Below are 27,895 nucleotides of genomic sequence, written 5' to 3' on the forward strand. Positions count from 1 at the left end.
TGCAACCCCAGCAGTCAGAACAGCTCCTGGCATGGAGAGAGTCTCAATAGCTATCTGCTGAATGAATGAATTGTTTGCAGTCTGGCATTTTTACTATTGTATTTTCTAAGTCAGCTGCTGTTGCATCTCTGCTAGATCATCCTCTTCCCGGAAATCATTTGACTGATTTCCAAAAATGCCAGCAAAATTCCCTGGCTTGTTACCAAGTTAAAAAAAAATTGAATAATTTACTATTCTAACAAAAGTACAAAGTATGGAAAATTAGTATATTTGAATAATTTCAGATCAGAGAAAATGTCACACTAGCAGATGCCATTTTTAGCACCCTTGAAATGAAATATTCAGAATTAAGACAGGTGGAAATACAAGCTTTTAACTACCTCCAGTAAATTACACAGCTAACTTACAGACTGCCATTCATATAACAGGGCAGTTATTTTGATTTTTTTCTGTATAGTTTGAGAGTGGCACACAAAAAAAACACACTTAAAAGAGAACAAGAAAGGTATTCACTGAATTCATAGTTGATGGTAGAAGAGGGAATAGAAATGCTGAAACAAAAGGGGAAGACACTTAAGTTGTGGGGGTGCAAGGGTAGTTCAGTGGTAGAAATCTCACCTGCCTTATGGAAGACCCAGGTTGGATTCCCAGCCCATGACCTACCCCTCCCACCCCCCCCACCCCCAAAATTCAACAAATGGTGCTGCAATAACTGGATAATCACATGGAAAAAGAATGAAATGTGACCTCCCCCATACAGCAAACAAAACAAAACAAAACAAAAAAACACCGACGTTGGACAAGAAAGTTAAATGGAAAGTTCGAAGGCACTGACTATGCAGTACATGGTCTTGTTCTCCCATCTCACAGTGCCACTCCCATCAGTGGTGCTGTCCCAGAAGCAAGAATTTGCTGTGTGTAATCCAGCTCCATTTTTTTGCATAATGACACAGGTCACAATGTATTGAAATGGTTCCCCAGGCTTGGTGAGTTGGCTTAAAGTTTGCTCTACAACATTTGTGGTCCACTGATTCATTCTGCTGTGTTACAAGCATTACCACCAATTGCACTTTCTATGAACTCTTTTACAATGTTGCTCACTTCATCAACAATAAAAGCAGTCTCCTCAGCAGCCATCTTCCTTCTTCCTTCCTGGGCACTTCATAAGTGCAAACATGGTGAAGGATAATGATAGTGAAAAACAGCTTTGGGATAGTTTGGAGAGAAAAACATTGACCAGACTTGTTAATGGACTAGATGCGGTGGTGGTGGTGGAGGAAAGGGATGATTTTGGCTTGAGCACCTGGGTAGATGGTGGTCCCACCAACTAAGATGGGGCAAAAGAGGAGAAAAGTAGGTTTTAGGGAGTGGGGGAAGGGCAGAGGGCACTCAATGGTTGTTGGGGCACAAGTTTCAGAGGTCTGTTGTTACATATTCAAGTGAAAATATTGCCTAAGCAATTGGAGGGGGTCCAGGCTGGAGGTATTTCAAAACAAGGAACAGAATGAGATCACCTGGTGTCTAAGAGTAGATATACAAGAGGGGCAGAGGACAAAAGATTAGATATTTAATCACAAGGCTGTGAGATAAGTGCTGTGAAAGGGGAAATACCAGGTTTGAGTCCAGAGAGGTTGGTCAAGGAAAGCCTCATGGATGAATTATACCTGAGCTCTTAGAATCCATGAAAAGCTTCCATGGGGAGACCCGGGTTTAATTCTAGGACCATGTACTGCCCCACCCCATCCTCCGCCAAAAAAAAAAAAAAGAGAAAGAGAGAGAGAGAGAATCCATGAAAAGCCAAGTGGTGACATTGTATCAGTGATGACGCAGGCCCAGAGAGGTAATGTGCAATTGGTAACAATTTAGCAGTGTGACTATAATTGCTTTTTTATACTTGAACTACTGCACAACAAATGTGCCACAAGGGACCCCTATTAAGAGGCAGAATAGCCAGATCCCCAGGAACACAGGTTCTGGAGTCATTCTGCTTGGATTGGAATTCTGGATCTCTCACCTACTAGTTGGATGACTGCCGAGCGCATTACTGAGTATCTCTCTACTTCAGTTCCTCAACTGTACATAGGCATACTAACCACTTAAGGAATGCAGATTATGCTCCTAGCACTAAAATTTTGCATGTTATATTCACCATCCCCCCTGCCACGGCTGATCAATGAATTGAGTACTATTATTATCCCCATTTTAGGGATGAGGAACAGGAATCACATTCACCCATTCTACAAATCTTGATGTGCCTGCTACGGGGAAGGCATGTTTCTTAGGTGCTGGAGACATATCGGTGAACTTTGCACAGGTTTAATTTGGGGTTTAGAGCAAAGAAGGAAAGAGGAGTAACTATGCACATTATATGGTAATTAAGTGATAAATGCTATGGAAAAATAAACAGGATAACTGAGCAAGGTAGGCTGTGAGTTTGAGATGGGTGGCCAGGGTAGACCTCACAAGGTGACATTTTGCGGGAAGACCAACGCAAAAGACCCTTGGACCGGAGCAAGGCTAGCATTCACCGGAACTTTTGGAGAGTTCTGAGCTACGAGGGGCATGATCGGACCTTGTTTTAATAATTCTGGTTAGGTCCAAGGTCAGCAGGCTAAGTTAAGAGAAGACAAAATAGGTAGCCAGGCGGTCTGGCGCTGGAGTCAGTGCCCTCGGGGTTAGGGAATCGATCCACACCACAAAGGCTCATACCTACAGCAAACGCCCTCTAAGTGCCGCCCGCTAATGGGGTTAGCACAACCCTTTTACTCAAACCCCGCCCAGACCCGCATCCCTCCCGCTCCCCGCTCCGGAGGTGGGAATCCGCTTAGTCCTATCTCCACGTAGTGCTTCCTCCGCTACAGATTGCGCCACTCAGATGGCCGGGCGGGGCCTGGGCGGGTGGAGAAACGTCTGCAGACGGCCCAAGCGATTACCGCCGTGTGCGCCTGCGCGCGCCCGATCCTGGGCGCCGACGTTCCAAAGGGGCGGTCTGTTCCGCCCCCCTATTTCGGGGCGGAGTATTCTACCGCGCCTGCGTATAGCGTCACCGCACCCCACGCCTGCGCGCTCCTCTAGCCCTGCCCCATTCCCAGTTTTTTCGGGTGGGGGAGGGGGCGCGGCTCAGCCAGTCACGATGATGGCCGCGACCATCCTGTGGTGAATTAGCGGATTCTCTGCTTATCCTTCGGAGCCCCTTGCGCCCCGTGCAGATCCAGCAACTGACGCCGGGCGCGTGAGGAAGCACGGCGGCCGAAGCTCGCGGGAAAGGCCGCAGTCGCCGGGGCAGCGGCGCGGCCCGGGGCCAGGGCTGGGGGAGAGGTCGCTCCACTGGGCGAATGTGACAAGTCCCCACCCCCACCGCCTTCCTCCCGAGTGCGCGAGGAGCGCGGCGACCCCGGGTCCCGGCCAGGCCACAGACCCCGCCCAGCGGCCAGCGCCCGGAGCAGGCCCACCAGCGGAGCAGCGCGGCGGCACCATGCAGGTCACCCTGAAGACCCTCCAGCAGCAGACCTTCAAGATCGACATCGACCCGGAGGAGACGGTACGCGCGGCGGGTAGCGCGGGCCTCGGAGGAGTGGCGCGGCAGGGAGCGCGGGCCTAGGAGGGGCGGCGCGGCAGGGAGCGCGGGCCTCGGCGGCGCGGCAGCGGCAGCGGCGGCTGCGCGCGGGGCCGGGCCTCAGTGGAGCAGGGAGGGCCTCAGCGCACCGAGGAGGGCGCGAGATGCGGCCTGCGGGCTCAGGCGCCGACTGACCACGGTCCTCCTGACCCTTCGGAGCTGACTGCGGACTTTGTGATGGGAGGAAGGGGAAGCGGTGGCCGGTCGTCGAGGGCCGGGTGGCTGATGGCTTGAAGTACGCGTCAGCGGGGCACGGGAGGCCTGGGCCTAGGAGCTCGTGGTAGTGGGGCTCGAGGTGGGGGGGAGGGAGGCTGGGCAGCCTCTGGAGCGGAGCCGGGCTGTCTGGGGTAGGTGTACGGACGGGGGAGGGAAATCTGGGCGTCGCCACTACCCCGCTGTGGACCTGCTTGGGCACTAAGGTTTAGGAGGTGGTAACCCGAGATTGTGAGCCTTAAAAAAGAAGTATCAGGTTCCGTCTCCCGCAGTTGTCCGAGGTGAGCGTGGAAGAGCCGTGAAAATGGATTCTTGGCCCTTCCCCTTGCCCCCCCACCTCCCGAATTGCTAATCCTTTTACTTGGATATGTCTCGAATTGTTTTGCTACCGCTCTCCCGCCACCGAATCCACATCCAGACTCTGATTGCACTTTGAGGCCTCTTTGGTGGTGCAGATTTCTGCATTAGAGCCTTTCAAATCCGGGCTCAAACTTAACTCTAGATTTAATGCGTTTTCTGTGATAGAAGCTTTGGGGATTGTAGGAGTTGTATTGGGACCCTACTTAACTCCCCTCCCCCAAAATACATAATCTCTTCTGCAGTTAAACTCTTGAACACTTCAAAAATCCACGTGATAAATTCCCGTGTGCCTTCCCCTGTATTTGTGAGTTGAAGTCAGTACACCTTTGTGCAAAGAATTTTAAAATGCCATGAGTGTATTTACTGCCTATATACACCATTAAGATCGGGATAATAGTAAATAAACTTAAACCAGCAATTTGCTACCTATTTATATATTTTTAAAGGTTGATTCCATTTCGTATAGATGGGTGTCTTGTGTTAATTAAATAGACCTGTTCCATTTGTGGTTCGTAATTTACTTGCAAATTAATATTTCATCTTCTGTATGATGGGATAATACCTCGCTTGCAGAGATGTGGAGATTGTGTTGCTTAGTTGGTTTGCAATCAATCAGTGGCTACTTTGAGTGAAGGTATGGTGTTATATTTTGTCTTCTAAAGGTTGCTACATCTTTAAGAAATGGGCTAAGAGAATTCCCAACTCTTATGGAATTGTGGCAGAAAAAAAGAGTTGATTTCAAGATATTTCATTATGTATAGAAGTATACTGTGATATTCTTACAGGTACAGAAAGTATCAATATGTGAGAAACTTGAGAGTGTTCAGTAATTGATAACACCCTGTGGATTGAGATCATTAATATAATGAAATTCTTCCTGAATATTCCTTTACTGTTTAGTATGTACTGATAATAATAAATTGAAGGTTGAAAATTAAAACGGGTTGTCTGTTTAATGTTTTCAGACAAAACTTTGATTATACCTCACAGTCTGTGGTTGCATGTAGAATTTGACTTAGGATCTTTGCGGTGATATCTGATACCAGTAACTTTAGTGACTTAACTTTACTAACTTAAAATATCCAGAATTGATTCCAGAATTATTGCAATCTAAGAGCTTTTTGTGTGTGTGTAAATATGAAATACATGTGGATTTGTTGGGGTTAGGTAGTGACTTTCAGTAGCTACACTGAAATAAAATTATATACTATATAAAATTTGTATAACTCTTTAGGCACTTTGCACATACACAATTAGAGCCATTATTGTATTTGTATAGATTTTTAAATATGTTTGCTTTTTTCCAGGTCAATTCCAAGAGAATGTATTAAATTGTATGGGGTTATAAAAATATATTCATTTATGAAAAAACTCGTTACAGAGAGTGCCTTCTCCAGTTTTTAGTTGCTGTTTATCTTAATACTGATAGTCTGGGCAAGAAATTAATTTTACTTAATTTCATCTATGTAGTAGCTTTTAATATTCGTTTTTGATAGCCGCATTTTGGAGGAAAAAGGAACAATGTAATCGATACCAATTTAGGGAGACTCTGAGTGTTCTGCTTTTAATTTGTTGTGATAATTAGTTATCTGAGGATATTAGAAATAGATCTAAAGTAAAGGAGAAATGGAATTTTAGTAAGACCTTAGTGTTATCCACATAAAAACTAATAGATTTTTACCTTTGAGACCTCTCTTGGCCTCTCAAAACTTTGTCCTTGTTTCCAAGAGATTCACCTAGAAGAAACTAAGGAAACTAAGTAACTTAAAGTGGCCAGTATAAAAATTCTTTTGAGCTTTAGCTAAGAAGAGCAGAAATGAGTGAAAGAAACAGTGAAGATGAGAGGAGTCACAGGAGCAATTCACTTGTTGGGCAAGTAAATGTTTAATGAGCAGTGGCTGAGGAGGCTGGAACAGTAGCTGAGGCGACAGGGATGCCTAGAACATGGTCTTTTCCTCTGGGATCTTTATTGACCTAACTTGGGCTCTGGGGGTGGGAGTGGGGGATAAGCAGAAAAAAATAAGAGGATTTGTTTTAAGGTGTTTTTAATTTGTTCTAGATTTTGAAAGCTGGACGTCTACTCCCGTTTTTTTTTTTTTAACTAGAATAGCCTTCTTACACTTACTAGAAATTTTTTTATCATTCACTTAACCATTTAGTGTTAACCTTTTACAAAACAGTTTTATTATTGTTGTTATTATTATTATTACAATAGTAGTGCTTCTCCTCTTGTAAACTATTTAAATGATATAGAAACAAAATGAGAAGGTGATGTGGGGGTGTGTGGCTAGTGACCATTACTAAAGGATATTCTTGTGCAGTAATCAATTTTAATAGATGATTTACCGTAAAAACAGGAGAAATTAAAGTAGCCTATATAATACAGCATTTTGAGATGGATTAAAGACTACTGGTGGCATAATTGATATTTAGAAGGAAATGGAAGCTGTATCATTTTAAAGCTCAAATAAAGTGTCACTTAGTTTAAAAATTAAGAATAAGCTGATTAAAGAAAAATAGAGGTAATTGTGATTCAGTGCAGTATTTATTGTACCCCTCAAAAAAAAGAGAAAGAATATGTTGTATACAAATTTAATTCTACAATCCGGTAACTCTTGACATTGGTTGTGTGCTTTAAATAATTGAAAAAAAATCTGATGTGACATGAAAGCTGAGATGTGATCATATTGAATGTAGCATCACGGTTGTATATACCATTAAAAGTTTTTGATAAGAGAATTGTAGAGGTCCAGTAGTTACCCTCTGGGTGGCATATTTTGTGTGCTGTAGTGGCCTAATATACATTTTATGGTTTATCTTTATAATGTTGGTGATTGATTATGCTATAAAATATTGCTTTAGTTCTTGTTCTATATACAATATTTGCTGCCTGTCACTTGTTAATGAATTGTTCCTATTATCATTTATTTGTATTTTCCAACTTTAAGTAATAAATATACTAAAATGCTATATCACAGAGATGGAATTAAGGGTTCTTGGCATATTAGTAGAACAAAATACAGAAAAAATCTGGAAAATCTGGTATGGTCTCTGCCAGACTTTTGCTCTTTCAAAATCTGGACACATAGTAAGCATTGAATATCTTTTAAATTAATTGAATACATTCTTTTTGTAACTGTTTAGTCAGTCATCCTTCAATGTAGTGTGTTTGCATGTTGATTTATCTATTTAATAAATATTTGTTGAGCACTTACTAGGTGTCTGGCCCTGCTGTCAGGATGCTTATATTTTAGTGGGATAAAAGTCAAAGTGCTATGTAGAGATTTAGTATCAGAAGAGTTGATGTGATAGTGCATGTTTGGGTGACTCCTTTTAAATTGTGTACTCACAGATCTTTCTGAATACAGTCTTATGTAAGCTGATATCTGAATAATAATGAGCACTCAGAGATGAGGAGAATGTTTTCTATAGGGAACCCCTAGGGCAGAGGCCTTTAAGAGTTGAGTTTCTTTCAGGAAATAAATAGGACTATATTGCTGATTTAGTGGGTGAGGGGAAAGAGATCAGAGTTAGTAAGGGGACCAGAACATATACAGCTTTATAAACCAGAGTTTTTCAGGGTAAAATAAGGAAGCCTTTGAGGGGTTTTAAGCAGGGGAGTAATATGATTTTTTTTCTTTAATTATTTTTAAAAGATTATTTTTCCTGTTCTACGGTGAATGGATGGTAGGGTGGGCAAGAGAGAAAGCAGAAAATTAGGAGGCTTGTGCGATAGTCTTGGGTGATATAGGTCTAGACGAGGCGAGTAGGAATGGAGATGGGAAGAAATGCATGGATTTGGAACATGTTTTGCAGGCTAGAGTTGAGGGCTTTTTGATGGGTTTGAATGGGGGAAACTGAGAAATCAAAGGCTGTCCTTGATTTTTGGTTGTATGAATGATGTGAATACTTGTGTTCTTTCCTGAGATATGGAAGGCTGAGGGAAGAGCAGGTTTGAGAGTAGGGGTAGAACCAGAAGACTAAGTTTGAGATGCCTCTTAAATACTCAAGGGGAGATGAGACAAAAGTAATTTGTTATATGAGTCTGGATTCCAGAGGGAATCAATCAAGGCTATGGATAGAAACTTGAAAATTAGCCACGTATGATTGACTTTTCAGTCCATGAGATTGGGCGAGCTCATCTAGCAAGCAGCTTTTTACAACCCTATTTCTTAGAGGGAATTGAACCCTAATGCCTAAGTTATCCATGCAATGTAATCAATTAACTTCTGTGCTTCTGGGATTGTACTTTAATTGGGCTGTCTTTGGGAAAATTGAAAAACCTTGGTGAGAATGTTACTAGGAAATAGGATGGGGTCTAAGGCTGAACCCTGGGGTGCTCCACCATATGGAGATTGAACAGAGAGGAGATCAGTCAAGGAATACTTTGAGGAAGGAAGAAGCCAAGCAAAGAAAATGTTTTAAGGAGGGAAAAAAGATCAGCCAAGTCTAATGCTTGAGAGATTGAGTAAGGTAAGAACAGACTAGTGACTGTTGCTTTTGGCAATTTGGAGTTCGTTGGGGACCATGATGAGCGGTCTCCATGGAGTGGTGGGGCCAGGAGCCAAGATTTGAATGACTTGAGTAATGAGCGGGAGCTGAGGAAGTGAAGATGGTAGCTATGAACATGTATCATTATCCTTTTTCCTGATGTGGCTGCCTTTATCTTTGGATTAGAGAATACAAAATGGTCACAATAATTCTGAGCTTCACAGCATGTGGTAAGCATGGTTTAAAAAGGAAGCCCATATGAGAATTATGAAAACTCTGTAATAGTGTGTTTTAAAGAGAAAAGCTGGAAACCATGGTGATTATTAATTTGCCCAAGGTCACACAGTAAATGGCCTTGGTAGTTTGAAGTATCTATGAAAGATGGTCTGTCCAATACCTTGGCCTTTTTTATTCCTTAACCTCTTCTAATCCAGTGATCTTTCCTTCTTCTATACCTCATTAATTTGCTTCCATAACTAGTAACTGAAAACCCCACCCACTATCCCCAGTAATCAAAGTATTTAGTATCCCACTTACCATCCCCACTGATTCCAACTCGAATGAGACCTGTACTCCATATGATCCATGTTTCCTTTTCACTGGCTACCATTCTTCTCTTGTTATTGCTTCCACCCTTGTCCAACTTAAATGAGACCAGTGATTATAATTACTCCCTTACAAGAGTCGGCATTCCTGGCTGGATCACTTACTATGTGACCTAGAGCGTTACTCAGTTTTGTTTTGTGTGTGTGTGTGTGTGTGTGTGTGACTGTCTCCTCATCTGTAAAATGAGGGTATTACTTCTGGATATGGGCTTAAGATAAAACACATACACACATAACAGTGCTTAAAACAGTGCTTGTCGATATGGTCCCTCTTTTACTCTATTGCTTTTACTTGAAAAACCCCAAATGTGATTAAATTCACTCTGCTTGCACCTGTGCAGCTAGAGGCATACATACAGCCCCAGGATTTGCCTCACTTAAATTCGTGAGCATTAACCTTAATTGGCCCTTAATTTTGCCTAACCGTCTTGCATTTCACTAGTCCATTCACTCTTCCACTGACATAGGAAGATTTTATATCATCTCCTCTCTCCTTATTTTCAGCTGATGACCCTAGTATTTATTTTATTGAGAATATAGAAGCAATCAGGACAGAACTACAAGGTCCTACCATATCTACTCACCTACTAGTCTCCTCTTACTGTGGATGGTGCTATATTAAGGTCAGTTTCTCCACTTATCTGATGTATTTCATCAACTGTCATCCACTGAAGGACATCACTCCATCAGTTCTCTCTTCTGCATCATTGGTCTTTCCATTTATTATCATATTATTTTTCCCATTTTATAAAACCCTTCCTTGTCTCCCTATCCCTCTTTGACAACTGCCTCATTTCCCTGTTCTTCCTTAGAGCAAAATTCAAGAGTTTCTTGATTCTGTTTACTTTATTCCTGCATCCTGATCTCTTATAAATATGCTATACAATTCCTAACCTAGAGGGGTGTTTTCTCTTACTTACATATCCTGTGTCATTGAGCACTGTACTTTAAAAATTTCTTTCCTCATTAGTAAAATGGAGATAAGAATAATTGACCTGCTTTCCTCATAGAATTGTGAGGACCAGATGAGATCATGTATCTCTAAATATTTAGTGAGCAGTGAAATTAGAAATAAATTAATAGGATTTTCAAAATAAATCCTGCTTTCATCCATTATTTTGATCAGTCTTTTCATTATTCCTTCTTTAAAAAGGCCTGAATGAACGTAAACAGTGAACAAGATCTTGCCTTTTTGTTTTAGAAATTGTGAGATTATTTGGTAGATAATATTTAACATTTCTGATAGTTTTTGAAATAAATGTGCTTAAATATAAGCCTCTGGTAGCACAGTGAAACCTGCTGAAAGTACCACACCATTTGTGTAGTTTCTCAAAGAGCTGATTTTTACAAATGAACTTTATAAACTCTTTAAACATTATGTTAGCTTATTCCAGGGTAGACCAGCTGCAAATTCCTATATATGGTCAGTTCCTAAGTACCTGAACAGGTAGATACAATTATTTGTTATCCCTTTGTCCTCCAACACACATACATATACACACTTGTAGGTAGTTTTTTTTGTAGTGCATTGAAGAGGTCCTTTCTCTTGTGCCTGTATAGAAACATGAAAAGTAAAAGGTTTCTTGAATTTCAGCGTTTCTGCTTAATCTCCAGATTTTAGTCTTGTTGAAATCACACTGTTAGGAATATGTTTTAGTGTAATATAGGTCAAATTAGGTTTAGGAACCTAAAAACCAGTTTATATGATTTCTGTGGGAAAAATGGATTCTGGATTTCAGACCATATATTTAGAAGAGTAAGCTTTTGGATCAATTTGAGGATTGCCTTTATTGTTTATTGCTTCCTGAAAGAATATATATATATATAAATCCTTTATTGTCTCCTTGAAAATAAGTACACCTTATTAATGCCATATTTTAATTTTAAGAACTCATCTTTTCCTATGCTACATTCTTTCATTCCTTAAGTCCAGCAGGGAGATTTTTCTGTTTGCACTGAATACAGCTGCCATCTTTATAATAGTTCTGTTTTAGGATCAGGAACACCCTACTCTGGGGGAGTAATTCAAGAAATACACCTTTGTGCCAGTGCCATTTCTTAAATGAAGGATACCATGCAAGGAACAAAAAGGTGGGGGACCCTTTGCTCCGTGGTGTAAATTTATGAAATCTCTTTGTAAACCTATTTAGCTTTAGGAATCTTTTTCCTTTTCCTGATGATTAATTTCCAAAATTTAATTGCTCTTATTTTTTAACTTGCTTAGCTGAATAGTATGAGAACCTTTGCCTCTGATAATTTTTGTTTTTGTTTGTTTTTTAAATGAAATCTGCACTCAAAATTGCAGCATTTTCCTGTGTGATATTAGTAAGCACTGAGTTCCCCTCTCCCCAGTACGACACAGGGATTGTCATACTAAATAAAATACATAAAGTAAAAATTAAAAGCTCTTACCCTGTGGTCTACGTAATCATTGTGAATTCTATATATTCTAATGAATTTTTTAATACCTACAGTAATATATAAACATAACTGTTCTATATTTGTTTTTTAAAAGCCAGCTGCCTAGCAACTAGCTTTTTACTCTAAAGATAATTATAAACATTTCATTAATTCATGCATGCATACTTTTGGTGAATACCTTGCATATATAGTCATCATTCTTGTTATGTTGCATACTATTCAGATGAATGCATGTGCAGTAATTTATTTTACCACTCCACTATTGATGTATGTTTAGGGTTTTCCATTTTCAGTATTACAGTGGTGTATTGCACGTGCTTGTACATATATCTTTGAATTGTTTCTGTGAGCGTCTCTAGCATAGATTTATAGATGTCGAATTACTGATTCAAAGACTGGCAGATTGTGTGCCTACATCAAGTTTCACAAATATCAACAGCATATTTGTTCACAAATATTAACTTCCATGAGAGTAACTAACTAGCTGGGATTCAGATTCAGGCATTCTGGCTCCACAGTCTTGTACTTAACCTTTCTATGCCTTGGTGTCCCCGTTAGAAGATGAGGAATATAATAGCATCTACCTCTGTACCAATTACTTGTTTGAAAGTGATTTCTTCACATGGCTAATGACTTGGTACTGTTTGTTGGCTGGAGACCTCAGTTATACCCCATATAGGCTTCTCCTCAGGCTGAGTGTCCTTGTGGCATGGCACCTGGCTTCCAAGAGAGCAAGACAAAAGCCACAATGGCTTATATAAACAATCCTTGAAAGTCACATACTATCATGCTGATGATATTTTATTGCTCCCGTGGCTAGCTATAAGTCATTGTGGGAAGGGTGTGCCAAAAGCTTTGAATACCAGGAGAGGGGTCCTTGAGGACCATCTTGGAGGTTGGCTACCACAACCTCATTGAATTGTAGTGTAGAATAAATTAGTCAGTTATTGTACATATTAAGTACACAGTTCACATTAGCTGTTATTCCTTCAGCTTTTATATTTCAGGGCTAGCTGTTGAAGCTTACATAATTCATTTTGCTGTTTATCAGTAATAAGGAAAAAATACTGTAACACTGATGAAGCTAGGTTTTTACATGAATGTTCTGTTGCTGACTTTAATCAACAAGCCAGTAGTCCTAGAAATCCTATGCAAAAGAGTCGTGTATTTTAAAGGTTGGCGGGCAGCACGTCTCTTTACTGCCATGGGAATATAATTTATAGGACATTTTATTCTCTCAGATATAATGTAGAACCTACATTTGTTGAACATTTTCATGGTTATTGGTCTGACTAGAGTAGTGCCATGGGGTGGAATTGTAGTGGCCAGTTTAGGAAATAGATGGCATATCAGCACCAGTTGACAAATGATTAGATGTAAGGGATATGGGAGAAAGAGCCAAGGACCTCAAGAAGGGAATTGGGATGGAAAAGGATAACTTATCAACTTTCATGCTGGGAATTTTTAATAGGCTGTTATTATGATTGTCATGTCTCCCTTTTTGGGAAAGAAATAAAAGCCATGTCATCTATGTTTAACATTAGATGCTTCAAGTTTTATAAGAGCGTTATGTGGTTTTAAAAAGTTTGATTTCTTGACCTTTCTAGTTCAGTTGATAAACTCCCATTCTTTATGCAGGAGGAAATATGCAACAAAATGAAAGTTCAATCATGGCTTCTTGTTTGTCAACCTTGGATAAAGTAGTCCTGGTTATTTACTGGATTATAGTGCTCTGATGTAGATCCATCTTGTTGAGAATGGGGTCCAGCCCAGTTAAAGAAGTTGTAACTGCATCTTTTGCCAGCTGTAACCTTTCTAAGAAAACGTGCATCCAGAGTTGGTACTGCTTCCTTTTTCCCAGCATCCGAAAGATCTTTCTTCTTGAACTGTTTGCAGGTGTACTTAATTTAGTTGAATTTAGAAGATGTAGACAGATTTGTCTAGAAACCATCCTGCCAAACACATTATGATTGAAATATAGGCATCCAGGTGAAGATGTCCAGTAGAGAGTTGGATATATATAACTGAAGGTCTGGAGAGAGGGATCTGGGTTAAAGGTACAGATGGCATCTTGTATGGTTATTGAAACTAGGAATAAATGAGATGAATTATCCTGGATGTGTATGTAGAACAAAAGGCAGTTTAGAGCATAAGCTTAAGTAACATTGAAAGGTCTGGCCAAGAAAGGTTTCACCGAGGAGTGAACAGAGAGATAGGAGAAAAAGTAGAAAAGCATGGTATTATATAAGGAAGACAGTAAGAAAAGGAGGGACCCGACTGACCAATATTGTCATATGTGACAGGGAGGCCAAGTAAGAGACTGAAGGACTAAGAAATGTATGATGATTATGATGTTCAATCTAGCGATGTTAAGAGCAGTCTTAATGGAATTGTGGGGGTAGGCACTATAGAAAGAAATGGACAGCAGAATGAGAGTATCCATGCTTCTACTTATCAGAACTGTTAGATTCTCAAATAATAGGTGTGGGCTCTCAGATAATAGGTGTGGAATAAGTGAAGACAAATTTGTGTAATTGGATTTTTTGGAAGAAACATGGTTACGATTAAGGGTAGTGCAGAGAGTTGTATCTAGGAGACAGTGGTTGTGAGAAGGTTTTTTAAGATAACTGAGTGTGAAGAGAAATGAGTTGCTCTGAGGGAGAGGTTCAAAGTAAAGGGTGGTAGGAAGAAGGAAACTAATGAATCTAGCAAGGTACAGGAGAACATGAGGGGAACCAGAGGACATGTGGAATAAATTAAGTTTGGATGAATCATAGAGGGATACTTCTTTCTTTTTATAGGAGAGAAGAAGATTTAATTGGGTCTGAATGCAAGTGTTATTTACTGGCAGAAAGTTGAGGGTGAGTTTTTCTGATGGCTTCCATATTTTGAATGAAGTATAAAGTGATTATCTGTGGGGATTGGAGGAGTTGTTGAGAATTAGATTTAGAAGGCAGTACTGAATGTTAGAAATGAACTTTTGGCAAACAGAGGACAGGACTAACCAGAAGTACAAAAGGAGTGTTTATTTTTCTTTTCTCTGATAGCATTTAGAAGATGATATAAGCCAAGGAAAAGTAATGAACTGAATAAAAGGTGGAAATTTGTTAACTAAATAAGGTAGAAAAGGTAAGTAGGACAGCCATAGGGTGGTTTAAGTACGTTTTATGTTGAATACTGGTGGAAATAAATTCAGCTGCTCCAAATAAGGAATTTTGCTTGGCAAAAATAGCAGAAAAGCAAGGGAGTCTATGAAATTAGGAAGAAAGAGATAGAAGCAGTGTCAGTGTTAGCTGAATAAATTAGGCAGTGAAGAGCAAAGTGAGAGAGTCTAGAGGTGAAGGTCTTAAAGAGGTTCAAGACCAGGTGTAGTGAACAGTTGGTGAGAGAACTGTAAGAATGGAACGGCAGGGTTCAGCTGTGTCCTTTTGGATGGCAAGGTTCAGCTGTGTCCTGTACGTGGCTGACTTAAGTGGGTTGGAAATAACAGTCAAGTTGAGGTTAAGGAACGATGTCAGAATTAAAACCAAGAATTTTTCAGAACCGTCTTTTTCCATTGTGTGACAATCTGTTGGACTAAGGATGCAGGGCATTAAATGTGTGCTTTTGGTTACTAATGAGGTTGGATTTTCTGTTTGTTGGCTTTGTAATCGTGAATTGCCTGCACTTCTCATTTATCCATTTTTCTGCTCGTGCAAGAACCATTCTTTTATTCTTACCTTTTCTGCTTTCTTAGTTTCTGTTATTTGCATTTTTCTTGTTATTTGTTTTGTTCTCCATTTGATTTACATCCTTAGTTTATTAATTTTCCTTCTTTGTTTAATAATAGACATTTTTACCATTGGTCTGTGGTTACTAACCTTAGCCAGATCATAGGTATTAATGTTTAAGAACTGTATCTATATTTATCATTCACATCTGTCTTACCTCACTCATTCTCATCTATCAAATATGAGATTCCTGCTTCTTCCCTTTATATCTGTTTTTGCTTCACATATTTCTCCTTTACATATATCTGTGCTATATCCGTTTATTCATTCAGTGAGTGATACCTAACATATCCAGTATGTTCTAAACACTGTCTTGAGAATTGAATTCCCCCATAGTGACAGGCATATAGCCTGTTTTCTGTGGTTCATTTGTGTTTTTCACCAAGTAATCACAGTTTCAGATATTGCGTTTTTTTCCCCTCAAAGAAAAAAAAAATGAAAGGAGATTTAACACTCACCACAGAGTGCTCCAACCCTACTCTCCACTTTGGACAAGCGATTTAGAATGTAGGCAGTGGTTCTCAAACATTTTGTTTTAAAGCCCCCATGCACTTAAAAATTATTGGGGACTTCAACTATCATGTAGGTTGAATTTATATATATATTTACCATATTAGAAATTAAAACAGAATTTTTAAATGTTTTTAAATGTTTACTTAAAAGTAAGAAATGCGTTAAATTTTATATTAATATACTTTTTGGTGAAAAAAAATAGCAATTGTCCAGAACAAAAAATAATTGTAGTGAGAAAACTGACAATATTTTGTGTTTTTTGCAGATTTCTTTAGTGTTTAGCTTAATAGAAGTTCGGTGGATTCTTATATGCTTCTGCATTTAATTTTTGGTGCTATCACAAGTTCTGTGGTCTCTGGAAAACTCCATTGTATACTAACCAGAAAACTTTTTACCTCACCTTCTAGGGCCTAGTGAACCCTCAGGGATCCCTGGACCACACCTTGAAAAACGCTGCTCTAGGCCTTACCATTAAATAGCAGTATAGGGGTTTAGCAGATGGTCTTTAAAGATTATTTTATCCTAGAAATTTGGATAATATCCTTTTTTTCCCATTTATCATTAAGTGCTAACCACATGTATAGGTGGAATAAGAAATATCAGCATATAAAAATGCTCTCCAGGGCAAGTGTGAACCACAGAGTTAAAGAAGGTGAGGCTTCCTAAACCACACCTGGCATAGTTACCATTAATATAAAAACAATAATACTGAATAAAGACATTGAATTTATTTTGAGATCTGATTTGTGAATGCTTTTTAAAAACGTTACCGGTGTTCTCCCTCCAGCGCAGAAATAACCCACACACACACACTTTAAAAAAAAAACAAAACAAAAAACGTTACTGGTGTTGGTTTTGCCTTTGAAATTTGAAACAGTTGAAAATAGTGGACTAAGATTTCTACTTTGTGCTGGATTTCTCCTTTGGAGAAATCAGAATAGCAGTAATGCTGCTGAACCATTTCAGACAGACTAGTGGCATAAGAACGATTTATATGGTATTTACCAAGTGCCCTTCTCCAAAGTTTGAAGTCAGAAAACCTGGTTTTAGATTCCAGTAGTTTCAGTGTGATTTTGGGCAGATGATTTAACCTCTTTATTTCCATTTTCCTTATCTATAAAATTGAGTTGATCTCATTCCCTTTTGTTTCTGAATTTTGAGGATTGTGTGAAATTGCATATTGTTGATGGACTTGATATAATTAAACATTACTATCTTTTTATTTTGAAAGATAAACCATCACTTTTTAATTGCACAAAGGAACCTCTCTTTGTGTCCCTTTCTGTCAGATAACTTTTCATATAAAGCTCAGAACGATCAGCTTAGCTAGGGAATTGAAGGAAATGAAAGTTTTTTTTCTCCTTGGCTTTTGTGACTATAAAGTAATAAAACTAGTTCCATTAAGCCACATGAGAAAACCAAGTCTCCTTGCCTTTTTTCTCTTCCTTTGCTACCCTACATTCTGCTCTGTTGGCTTCAAAAATTGATCAGACACATTGTTTTCTAAATACTTCATAATAAACCTATTTTCAAATAATTTTAGAAATTAAAGAGATCATACACACACATACACCTTATAGTCCTTCATCAGAGATGAGACTGAGAGAAGAGGTGCTACTTGCTTAAGATCATTTACGTGTTTAGTAGTTCTCGGTCTTGGGTGGAATTTGGAATAGCCAATAAAACTTTTAAAAAATACTGATGGCCTGATGCTACCCTCAGAGATTCTGTTTTGACTGGTCTTGGTAAGGAAAACCCCCAGCACCACCACCAAACACACATACAATTGATTAAAATACAAATTACAGCTGTCTTTAAAAAACATTTGCCTTTTACCATTCACATTTAGCATTAAAATCTTCTTGTTTGTGAAACCGTTTATTTCTTAGACCTTTTAGACTAGAGAGTTTTGCTTTGCTTTCTTAGTCTATGTGGGAAATAAACCCATAAACTTCATCAACTTTATAATGAGAATCAGTACTTTTTGAAGTTGAAATAAATTTATTTTATTTTTGTTTTATTATTTTGAATAAATTTATCATGTCAACTTGTAAGGTTTTTATCTCTTGTGTATGTAACAGATGGTGGTAAAACAGTTTATACCTATTGTACTAGTAATATGGGCTTTAACAGTGAATCTTTTGATTGATACTGGAAGACGTCTTTGAGTTTTTGAAAGCAGTAATTAAAATGCACAAGAACATTTTCTGTTGCCATCATTTTTTCAGATTCTAGAGTGCCATTTTTTGTTTAGACTTTTTTTTTTATCCTTTATTTTTCCTATAGGTGAAAGCACTGAAAGAGAAGATTGAATCTGAAAAGGGAAAAGATGCCTTTCCGGTAGCAGGCCAAAAATTAATTTATGCAGGTATGAATTAAATATTGAAATTTATTTGCTGCTTTCTTTCTTACAGTGACATTATTTTAGTTTTTGAAATAGTTATGTTAAGAATTATAGTGTAGGGCGGGCCTCGGTGGCTCCACAGGCAAGAACGCTTGCCTGCCATGCCAGAGGACCCAGGTTCGATTCCGGTGCCTGCCCATGTAAAAAAATTAAAAAAAAAAAAAAAAAAATTATAGTATAGGGTGCATGGGTGGTCCAGTGGTAAAATGCTTCCCTTTCATGCTGGAGGCCTGGGTTCAATTCCCGGACTATGCACCCTAAAAAAAAAAAAAAAAAAAAAAAGAATTACAGTGTATATAAATTGTTTCTGTCAAAAGCTCAATTGTCAAGATGAAGGAGTGAAGAGCAATCATTTGAATGTATTAATATTCCATCTTCTCTTTTTGCCTTTATCTTTTAGTTTTCCATTCAATTATCTTAGATAGTTCTGTTTAGTTTTATCTTTTATAAGCATCATGTTACTGAATTTTGTGTTTCTATTCAATCAGAGCATGTGTTTGTTATCTGTGAAATTGAAACAGTTTATACTTATTGTATGTGTTACTGTATTTAAACTCAGTCCTGTGAACTTGAATTCCAGTTTATCTGTGTGTTTAAATGTTACCAAAATGAATACTGAAAAATGTTCTATAGTGTAAATATTAATACTATAAAAATCTTACACTATACTGTAAGATAAGTGACAGAAAAAAGACATATTCAGAGTTTAATAAAGAGCTCTTAGAAATCAATAAGAAAAATAAGTCCAAGTTTAAAAAGTGGCGATTAATAGAAACAGGAAATTGCGAATTTAACTAGCTTCATTAGTAATCAGAAAATATATATTTAAAAGATTTAGAATATCCAAATTTTGTGGGAGTTTCTGTGTTTTTTTATAACACAGCACGCTGAAGATACCAGTAAGTACAGCGTCTTGGATTGCCCATGGATTCTGGTTTTTCCTGGATAGAGATTTGTAGTATTTCTTAACTGAGAAGGTTTAGAGGAAGTGCTCTCACCCCATAATGCAGCCCCACCCAAAGAGGCAGGTGGTTGGTGGCAGCGTAAACGATAGTTCTCAGTTTCTCCTGTTTTCTTATTCTTATACAAAGTAAAGGCTCTTTGTTCCTCTCTGTCCTCATGCTTGCTGCTTTTGATTCAGTAATTTTTGAAAAATAGAAAACTAAATTCAAGGAGAAGTAACCTAAAGGAATCCTAACCTAATATTTGACCTTCACTATGACCAAAGTCTTATGTACTCCTTTATGCCTTGCTCAGTTCTATGCCACCTCGCTGCTGCTTTGCATACTAAGTCATTTTCTGAAGTACTTTTTACTGTAAATATCGCACTTTCATGGCACTGGAACTTTTCTGTTTTATCAGGTATTCTGTGTTTGGGGGTGCAGGAAGTTTGTAATTTGCCCCCTCTCTCTTCAAAAAGGGATGTAAAGTCTTTCCCCAGATATCCCTAGGCAATTGCATACTTAAATTTCTTTGTCTTCGTATCTCCCCTAACTCGAAACCTAATTCATATTTCCTGACCCAGCAATTGTAATGAATAGAAATTTGTTTTAACTTCACTTATTGTGGAAGCCTTAAATAACACTTTCTCTCTTAATGTGTTAGGCAAAATCCTTAATGATGATACTGCTCTCAAAGAATATAAAATTGATGAGAAAAACTTTGTGGTGGTTATGGTGACTAAGGTAAGTTTTATCCTCATTCTTTACATCTTTATGTACGCATAAGAGTCTTAAAAAGTAGTGATCCCAAGTCCAACCTTTATGCTTTTAAGTGAACACAGTGTATAATACCCATTGAGCTCAGCACTTGTTTGCTGTTAAAAGTTTTAAGAATTTACCTTGGATCAACCATAAAGTTAATAGCTGTATACATTGTAGTTTTATTATAACTTTTGAGAAATTAAAACTATTCCAAATGTGTTAAATCATTAGATTTTGCTAAATTAATAGCATCACTAATCATATAAATCATTAGAAAGCATGCTTGATACAAATTGAAAAAAGTTTCTTATTTTTTAGTTTTCAACAAGGCTACCTTAAAAGGGACTTCCTAACTTTCTGACAAACTCCTCAGACTGACTGAGACAGACTGAGAATCTCAGTGACTTTTTTCTTAGTGAATAGAATAACTTTTTAGAGACTACTAAAAGAAAATGGCAGCTAAAAAAAAGTGACAATGATTATTGTGAGAAAATTCTAAAAGAAATTTTGTTTTTTTATATACTTGTTTTATTTAAAGATGTAACTGTGTAATAGTAAGTTAAGACAATTAGAGAAGTATTAGTGCCCATGACATTAATCTTTAGGGCTAAATTGTCCTAATTGTCATGCAAGAACAGTGTTACTTTGGACACTGGAAAAAATAAGTTTAAATGAGTAATTGAAACCCGTTCATCAAAGACCAAAAATAGAATAAACCTTTGTTGTATAGCTGTTTTGTTGTTTTTAAGTCACAAAATAATCGGTATATGTGATAGAAAGTAAAGATCAACAAATGAAGTTTAATCACTTTTGTGCTGAGAAACAATAAGCATCTAAATGGTTTACATGTGTTGGACTTGAAAACGGCTTAGTCCATTAATAATATTGATTTTGCTATATTTAAGAATTTATTGAATGCTGAATTTTGAATACAGAGGAACAGAAACATGTGAGGAAGCCTCATCTTATCTAGTTTAATCCTACGTAACACATCATGAACAATATGGTAGCCACACGTTTGGATGTTTTGATATTTGGTATTTAGTAATTTGAACATTCAGAACATAAGTTAAAAATTTAAGCAGAATGAGTCTCAAGATTTGAGACTCTTGCATTTGAGAAATGCATTATTTGCAGCCCATTTATTCTTGTTTTGTATGGGATTCTGATTATATTTGTGGGTGTTTTATTTTGAGGTTAATGTAGAGGCTTATCATCAAAAGGGGAAGGGAACTGTTACAGTTAGGTACAATAGAAACAAGAAAGAAAGAACTTTACTACAAAAGTAAGCAGAAAAACTTCGAAAACCAGAGATGCTTGGTGCTATATGGTCTAAGGCCAAGTGTCCCTTATTGGCAAAAGGGACCTTGAGGACATGGGTATATTATGTTATAAGATAATGTTGATCACTGATAATTGAGGAAAATATTAAATGGGTATAATGCATTTAAAATGTATTTTTATTTAGATTGGTTATTTAATGTTTTGGTGTCTAGAAATCTAAATCTTCTCCTATGTTAAACTACAGTTTATCCAGAATGAGTTTTACAGTACTAATAATATGCAGAGTAATATAATGGCATTTAAAAAAAGTTATAGAGCTAAATACAAGACCTTTAGAATAGGAGAAGGGGAGAGTAATACTAGTAGTTTTAAAAGTGAGCCTCCCACCCGCCCCTCTGCATTTGCCACCTTTCTCCTATTAAACTCTCCTAACTCAAATCGAACAAGACACAAAACAGATGCTTACTTTTACGGTTTTTTAATTTATACTTGAGCTAAATTATGTTGAATTTTAATCCATTTTTCCCTCAACATGGTTATCTCCTGTCGTTAGGAAAGGTTATGAGCTAAACAGGTAGTGAACATTGATAGACCTTAAGAAAAGACTAAAATTCAGATAATTTGATTTTTATGCATATGTAATTGCTTTTTTTTCTCTGGGGAAACTTTTGTAACTGTGATTTTAGTTTGGAAAGTTCTGAGCACATGGTTAGGTGATTATAACTTTGACCTTTTTTTTCTTTTTACATATTCCTCTCAATGTTTATTAACCTTTTTGCACTTATACCTGTTGGTTTGTAGTTGGTATTAGAATTTTTTCTTCTCTTTAAGTACAGCAGAATATTTCACGTTCATTAATTATACTTCAAGAAAATTATTTTGGTAATGTTTTAAATGGTGACAATAGATAAAATTATAACCAAGGAACTTAAATTGTAAATCAAAAGTTTTGGTGGGAAATTATGTGTTTCGCACATTCTGTATATAATTGAATATTAGCTCTTTTTTTTTTCAAATTAGCGTGATAAATTGGGGGGCAGAAATTAATGACTAAAACCAATTAAAGTTGATAGTTAAGATAACATGCTTTTATCAGCTTTGAATAAAGTGATTCATATTGTTAATGTTGATCACATGATGTCACTTAACAAAGTTACTTTCAAGTTACAAGTTTTTATCAGTGTTTATTTGTAGCATCCCATAACAATATGGACTGTAGAGATAGGAGAATAATATAGTATTTTATCATAATTTATTATTTTGCTTTTTAATTTGTTTAGCCAAAAGCAGTAACAACACCAGCACCAGCTACAACTCAGCAATCAAATCCTGCCACTACTGCTGCAGTAACTTCTTCCACAGCAGCATCTGTGGCTCAGGCCCCAACCCCTGCCCCAGCTTTGGTTCCCACTTCCACACCTACATCCATCACTCCACCATCAACGACAGCATCTTCTGAACCTGCACCTGCTAGTGCAACTAAACAGGAGAAACCTGCAGAAAAGCCAGCAGAGACACCAACAGCTACTAGCCCAACATCAACTGACAGGCAAGAACTAGATTCCAAGAAATTTTATCTCAAAATAGGTTTATAACAGGAATTTCATTTGTGTTTTTATTTATTTTTAAAAATGCAAGCCTTAAGGTCAAGGACTTGGCCTCCAAATAGGAAATTTTTTAATGTATGTTTTTATTGACATACAGTAAAAATCTTAACACTCAAACATCCTATACGTGATTTACAATCCTTGGTTCACAATATCATCACATAGCTGTTGTATTCATTACCATGATGATGTATGTATTTTTATTATTTTATTTTATCAAACTGACTTTCAACAAAGTTAAGCATTTTCTATACTTTGAACCCTGACCAAAACATAAAACATGTGCTTGTGTCTACTAAGGAGGATATAGATACAAATTTCCATAATCCTGATGTCTGCATTTCTGCATTGATTGATTATGAGGGGGCACTGTCAAAAGTAATTATTTATTTTGCTTAGATAAGTTAGGAAATACAAATGACCAAAAAGAACAAGGATTATAAGATAACTTGACATTGCCACCACCAATCAGATTTGATCTGTATTCTTTCTGATCACTATCATATGTATCATAAACATCTTTCCCTTTCAGTGAATATTTCTAGTTGCTGCCTAGTGTTTGAGTCTGACATTCATTAGCTCTGTGATCTTAGGCAAAGTAATTAGCATTTTGGGTTTTTTTTCCCTCATCTGTGAAATGTGGATAATGCTAGAACCTATAGTAACTCAGTGCTAGTCCTTAAGATATCTTATTTTAGTGTTTTTCCTCTAAATGCAGGAAGGAAATAGCTGACCTGTGGTATGTTCACACTAGAAAACAAAGTACGAGTGTGGCAGCCAGAGTATCATCACCTGGGAATTTACTTGAAATAAATTCTTAGTCCTCACCCCAGATCTCTAAATCACTCTAATTCACTCTTCTGGTGAATTCTTAGGCTTGCTGAAGTTTGAGAAGTCCTGAAATCCAGTACTTTGGGGCAGTTGACATAGGTGTTGTGTAAATATATATTCATATTCAGTGAATGTGGTTTCAAGGCTCTTGAATGAAAAGGAAGCTTGCAACATAATTCAGGCAGTAACTATAAACCATATCAAACGAAATAAAAACTCAAAACAACATTAAACATTTTCCATGGGCATGCATGTTAATGTGTAGGTAAAAAAGTAATGAAGGGTAACACTATCTGGTAACCATGGTTTCCTCTGTGGGTAGGGGAGGGGAAAGTAGTAAGGCAAAGTCAAGATTGAATTTTGTGTCTGCATCTGTAGTGTTTTTTAAAAAAATGTAAATAATGTATGAAAACAATACAAATTATCATATACAAGAAAAGTAATAAGGGGACTAGTCTGTACATTTTAATGATTAGAACAGTTTGGAGTGGCTTATGTTAAAAGATTGCTTGGTGAAGTAGACCCAAACAGATGCAGGGCCTTAGTATAAAATAAAGATGTAATCTCAGACCACAGGCTGGAAAATGCTATTAAGATAAATGTTTAGCCATCTGGAGGGGAAAAAGCTGTATTTCTTCATACTTTACTCTCATAGAAAAAAATTTTAGATGGATAAATGTAAAAATTAAAATGTGAACTAGAGAATATGGGAAAAATTATCTTGGCTTAGAGAAGTCCTTCACATGCAAGATAACCAGAAATGTCATAAAGGAAAGGTTGATAAATTGGACTACAGAAAAAATTTAAGTTGGTAACCATACTAATGATCCATTAATAAGATTTTGATTTGTTCCACCAATTGGAATACTGAACGTTTGGAGGAAGATGAAGTGGAGCTGATTGTACTGGCATAGAATAAATGTTATGTTAAAAAAGTAATAACGCAAAAGCAAGACATAAATCATCATTCTTTCAAATAGAAATTGTTAATAGTAGTTGTCTCTGGTTAGGGGGTCTTAGGCAGGATGATCGTGTGACTTAGTTTTCTTATATATTATTCTTCCTAAAACTCAACCTCTGCTTATTAGTTTACTATCTAGTTTAACAAAGAAACTTAAAAATAGTACCAAGTATTATTTTAATCATAATAGACAATTCTGGATGTTTATGATTTGGGGCACTTTGCAAAGCACTTTATATGCAGAAACCCTATCCACAACAGTATGGGATATATGGATTCATTTGTTGACCTCTTGTATTGATGAAGAAATTGAAGCTTAGAAAGTTTTAATTAATTTATGAATTTGAACTTGGGTTCCCTTGTTCTTGCTGTGCCACAGTGCTTACTCAGTACTAAGTCCAGAGTGTTTTGTTTTTAAAATTAAGGTAGAGGTATAAGTGGGTATGTATTTTAATTTACACTGCTAGCTACTACAGTTACCACTTCTGTAAATTTAAGTTTATTTTTCTTTGGCCTGCTCTTCATGGTTTTTATCTGTTTTTCCCACCCTAATCTGCAGTTTCTCAGCAGAGCTTTAGTCCTTTAAAACTGGTTTACTTTGGGTTTGCTTATGCTATATGTTCCTTAACTTGAATGCCTTCCTCTTTCAATTTTCTTGTTCAAAACTCATCTGAAAGATCTGAGATTCTATTGTGTAAAGATTCCTGGCCCCTTCCAGCCTAATTTCATTTCTACATGGACTTTTTTTATGGCTATTTTTGATATCTCTTTTCTATTGTGGCTTGACTTACAGTGTTCTTAATTTCTCATATAAGTCTTTAAGGGAAATAGTGCGTGTGCTATCTTTTTTATATTCTTCCTAAAATAGATAGTAAGCTATCTGTAAGGATTTTATTTAATATCTTTGGCCATTTAAAATGTGGATTCTTAAAATAGAATGAGTATTTAAATTAAAAATTCTTCCCAAGCTATAAATGATGTGGATAAAGCTTTTGAATTTAATCTAGACAGACTGTTTAAACATTGTAGCCAGACTTTTACATTTAATTAAAATCAAAGAAACTCTTTACAAATGGAAATTACTAAACTTTAATGTTAATTTTACATACTTCTTGAAATCGATTTTCTAAAACCCCTTTACAGCACATCAGGAGATTCTTCTCGGTCAAATCTTTTTGAAGATGCAACAAGTGCACTTGGTAAGTATCTTAAAGTAGATAACCAAATAGGTTTTTATTAGTTTTTTTAAATCACTCCCCTTAATTTAGAAGATCAGTCCAGAGCTCATTCTGTGACGTATTTATTATATATTCTTCACCCCTACCTCTTTAGGCTCAATTAGCTCAGTCTGTTGTCCATTGTCCCTAATTTTTCTTTCTTATTTGCCATTGTATCTTTAAGATATGGAAGAATCAAACTGCTTGTGGGCATTTCTGTTTGAATTTTTGTAACTTGAGATATTAGGAGGTGTAACATGGTGATCAGGAAAGGGGGGCTCTAGAATCTGACAGCTTGTCTTGTATCCCTACACCACAACTTATCAGCCGTTAAGACCTATCTTTTATTACTGTTGTAAGAATTAAATGAGAAACAAAATGTTAAGATCATCGGGTTATAATTCTCTGTAGCTATTTCATTTATATTTTTACTGATACCTGTACCTGGAAACTAGATTACTGAAAGCATGTTGACATCTGAATGATTTGGGGCTAAAATTATTATGTAAATGGCTAATTTTGAAAATACAAATACATTAAAAAGTGCTTTATGGGGTAGAAAGAACCTTTACCCTTGAATGAGATATCAAATGCTGAATTTGCTCAGTGATATTTGGGTTTTACAACTATACTTTCATAGCTATTAAATACCTTTATTATTGAAAATTCTGTAGGAAAAAAAAAACAGCAGATATTTGGGCAGTCAGCTGTGTATCAGGGATACCGTTATACAGACTAGCAAGGTCTCATGCATAGAGAAGCCTGCATTCAGGTGGGGGAAAGAAAAAAAAGAATGAAACAATATAAATTACACATCATCATAAATGATATTAAAAAACAAATTCAGGAATTTTCAGAAAGAACAAAGATGGGGAGGCTGTTCAGAGTGGTTAGGCAGTACTTTTCTGAAACTACTAACTTTTAAATTTAGAACTGGAGCATGTGAAGAGACTGCCCATTCAGAGAAGACCAGAGTGTAGTCAGTGTGTGGTGTGTAGAAGATTGTTGATGACTGGGAGCACAAAATAAGGCGAGATTTTCTTTTATGAAAGCTTACTCTTGCAAGTGGCTGAAGAATGTATTGTAGGCTTGGGGGCAAGAGTTGGAATCAGGGTGTAATTCCAGACCAGAGATTGTTGCAGGCTGATCTTGAGTCTTGGCAGCAGAGATGGAGGGAACTGCATGGACTTGAGAAATAATTTAGAAGTGGGATCTTTGAGAAGTGCTGATCAAAAGGAATGGGAATCATGTAGTTTTCTGGCTTGAGCACTTGGATGGATGGATCTGCCATTTATTGATATGGAGAAGAAAGATAATGGTGAGATGCATTTAAGGGAAAATCTAGAGAGATCCAAAGGTCATGTCTTGGGATTGGTTGATGAGTAAATGGCGTGTAAGGGTGGAACATAGCATGTGTGGAATCCTGTGGCTGCGAAGGGAAGCGAGCTTAAAAATGAACCCATTACTGAAAGAGGAATTGGAATCAGGTCGCGGAAGGTATGTATCTTGGTTTTAGGATGTGGTTTACTGTTTGCTGATCAGAATAATCAAGTGGAGAGAGAGGTGGAGATCGAGAAGAGAGAGGGTAACTAAGAGTTAAGGTGCCTGAAGAGGTGAGAAAGGAAATGGTACTCAGAACACAAGTGTAAGAAAGCTGGTTTTAAGTGAGGGATTTTTAGTTGTGGGAAACTTGAGTTTCTGCTTTAATCGGATCAGAATATCTTCTGTTGTCTATTGTGTGACATTTCAGTGAAGAGTGAGTTAAATCTTCAGCTGAGAAAAGGGTAAGAGAGAGCCTGTGGAAAGTGGCTTATTGGTATAACATTGCTTCAGGCGTTATGCCAGCTTTGTGTGGCCCCTAATCCCTTTTTTCCCTACTATTTTAATAACATGAAGTGT

At 37.3% G+C, this 27,895-nt stretch overlaps 1 protein-coding gene and 1 pseudogene across 3 annotated transcripts in view; one reads left to right on the forward strand and one right to left on the reverse strand.

Moving 5' to 3' along the window:
• Nucleotides 1-689: 689 nt before the first annotated feature.
• LOC143655845 (dynein light chain Tctex-type 1 pseudogene) lies at nt 690-1,137 on the reverse strand (annotated as a pseudogene).
• Nucleotides 1,138-3,068: 1,931 nt separating this feature from the next.
• RAD23B (RAD23 nucleotide excision repair protein B) overlaps nt 3,069-27,895 on the forward strand; it is a 35,965-nt gene continuing 11,138 nt past the window's right edge. Inside the window, exons 1-5 of one of the 3 annotated variants that reach the window (XM_077141217.1) lie at nt 3,069-3,541; nt 18,276-18,357; nt 19,999-20,078; nt 22,661-22,929; nt 25,923-25,978. In XM_077141217.1, the coding sequence (XP_076997332.1) occupies nt 3,476-3,541; nt 18,276-18,357; nt 19,999-20,078; nt 22,661-22,929; nt 25,923-25,978 (553 nt within the window). In that variant the 5' untranslated portion in view covers nt 3,069-3,475. Of the gene's footprint in view, nt 3,542-3,832; nt 3,852-18,275; nt 18,358-19,998; nt 20,079-22,660; nt 22,930-25,922; nt 25,979-27,895 lie in introns of those variants that run through there. The other 2 variants (XM_077141209.1, XM_077141225.1) reach the window with 2 other exon arrangements.

Source organism: Tamandua tetradactyla, chromosome 2 (assembly GCF_023851605.1).
Source record: "Tamandua tetradactyla isolate mTamTet1 chromosome 2, mTamTet1.pri, whole genome shotgun sequence".
In the NCBI taxonomy this organism is placed as follows: domain Eukaryota; kingdom Metazoa; phylum Chordata; class Mammalia; order Pilosa; family Myrmecophagidae; genus Tamandua; species Tamandua tetradactyla.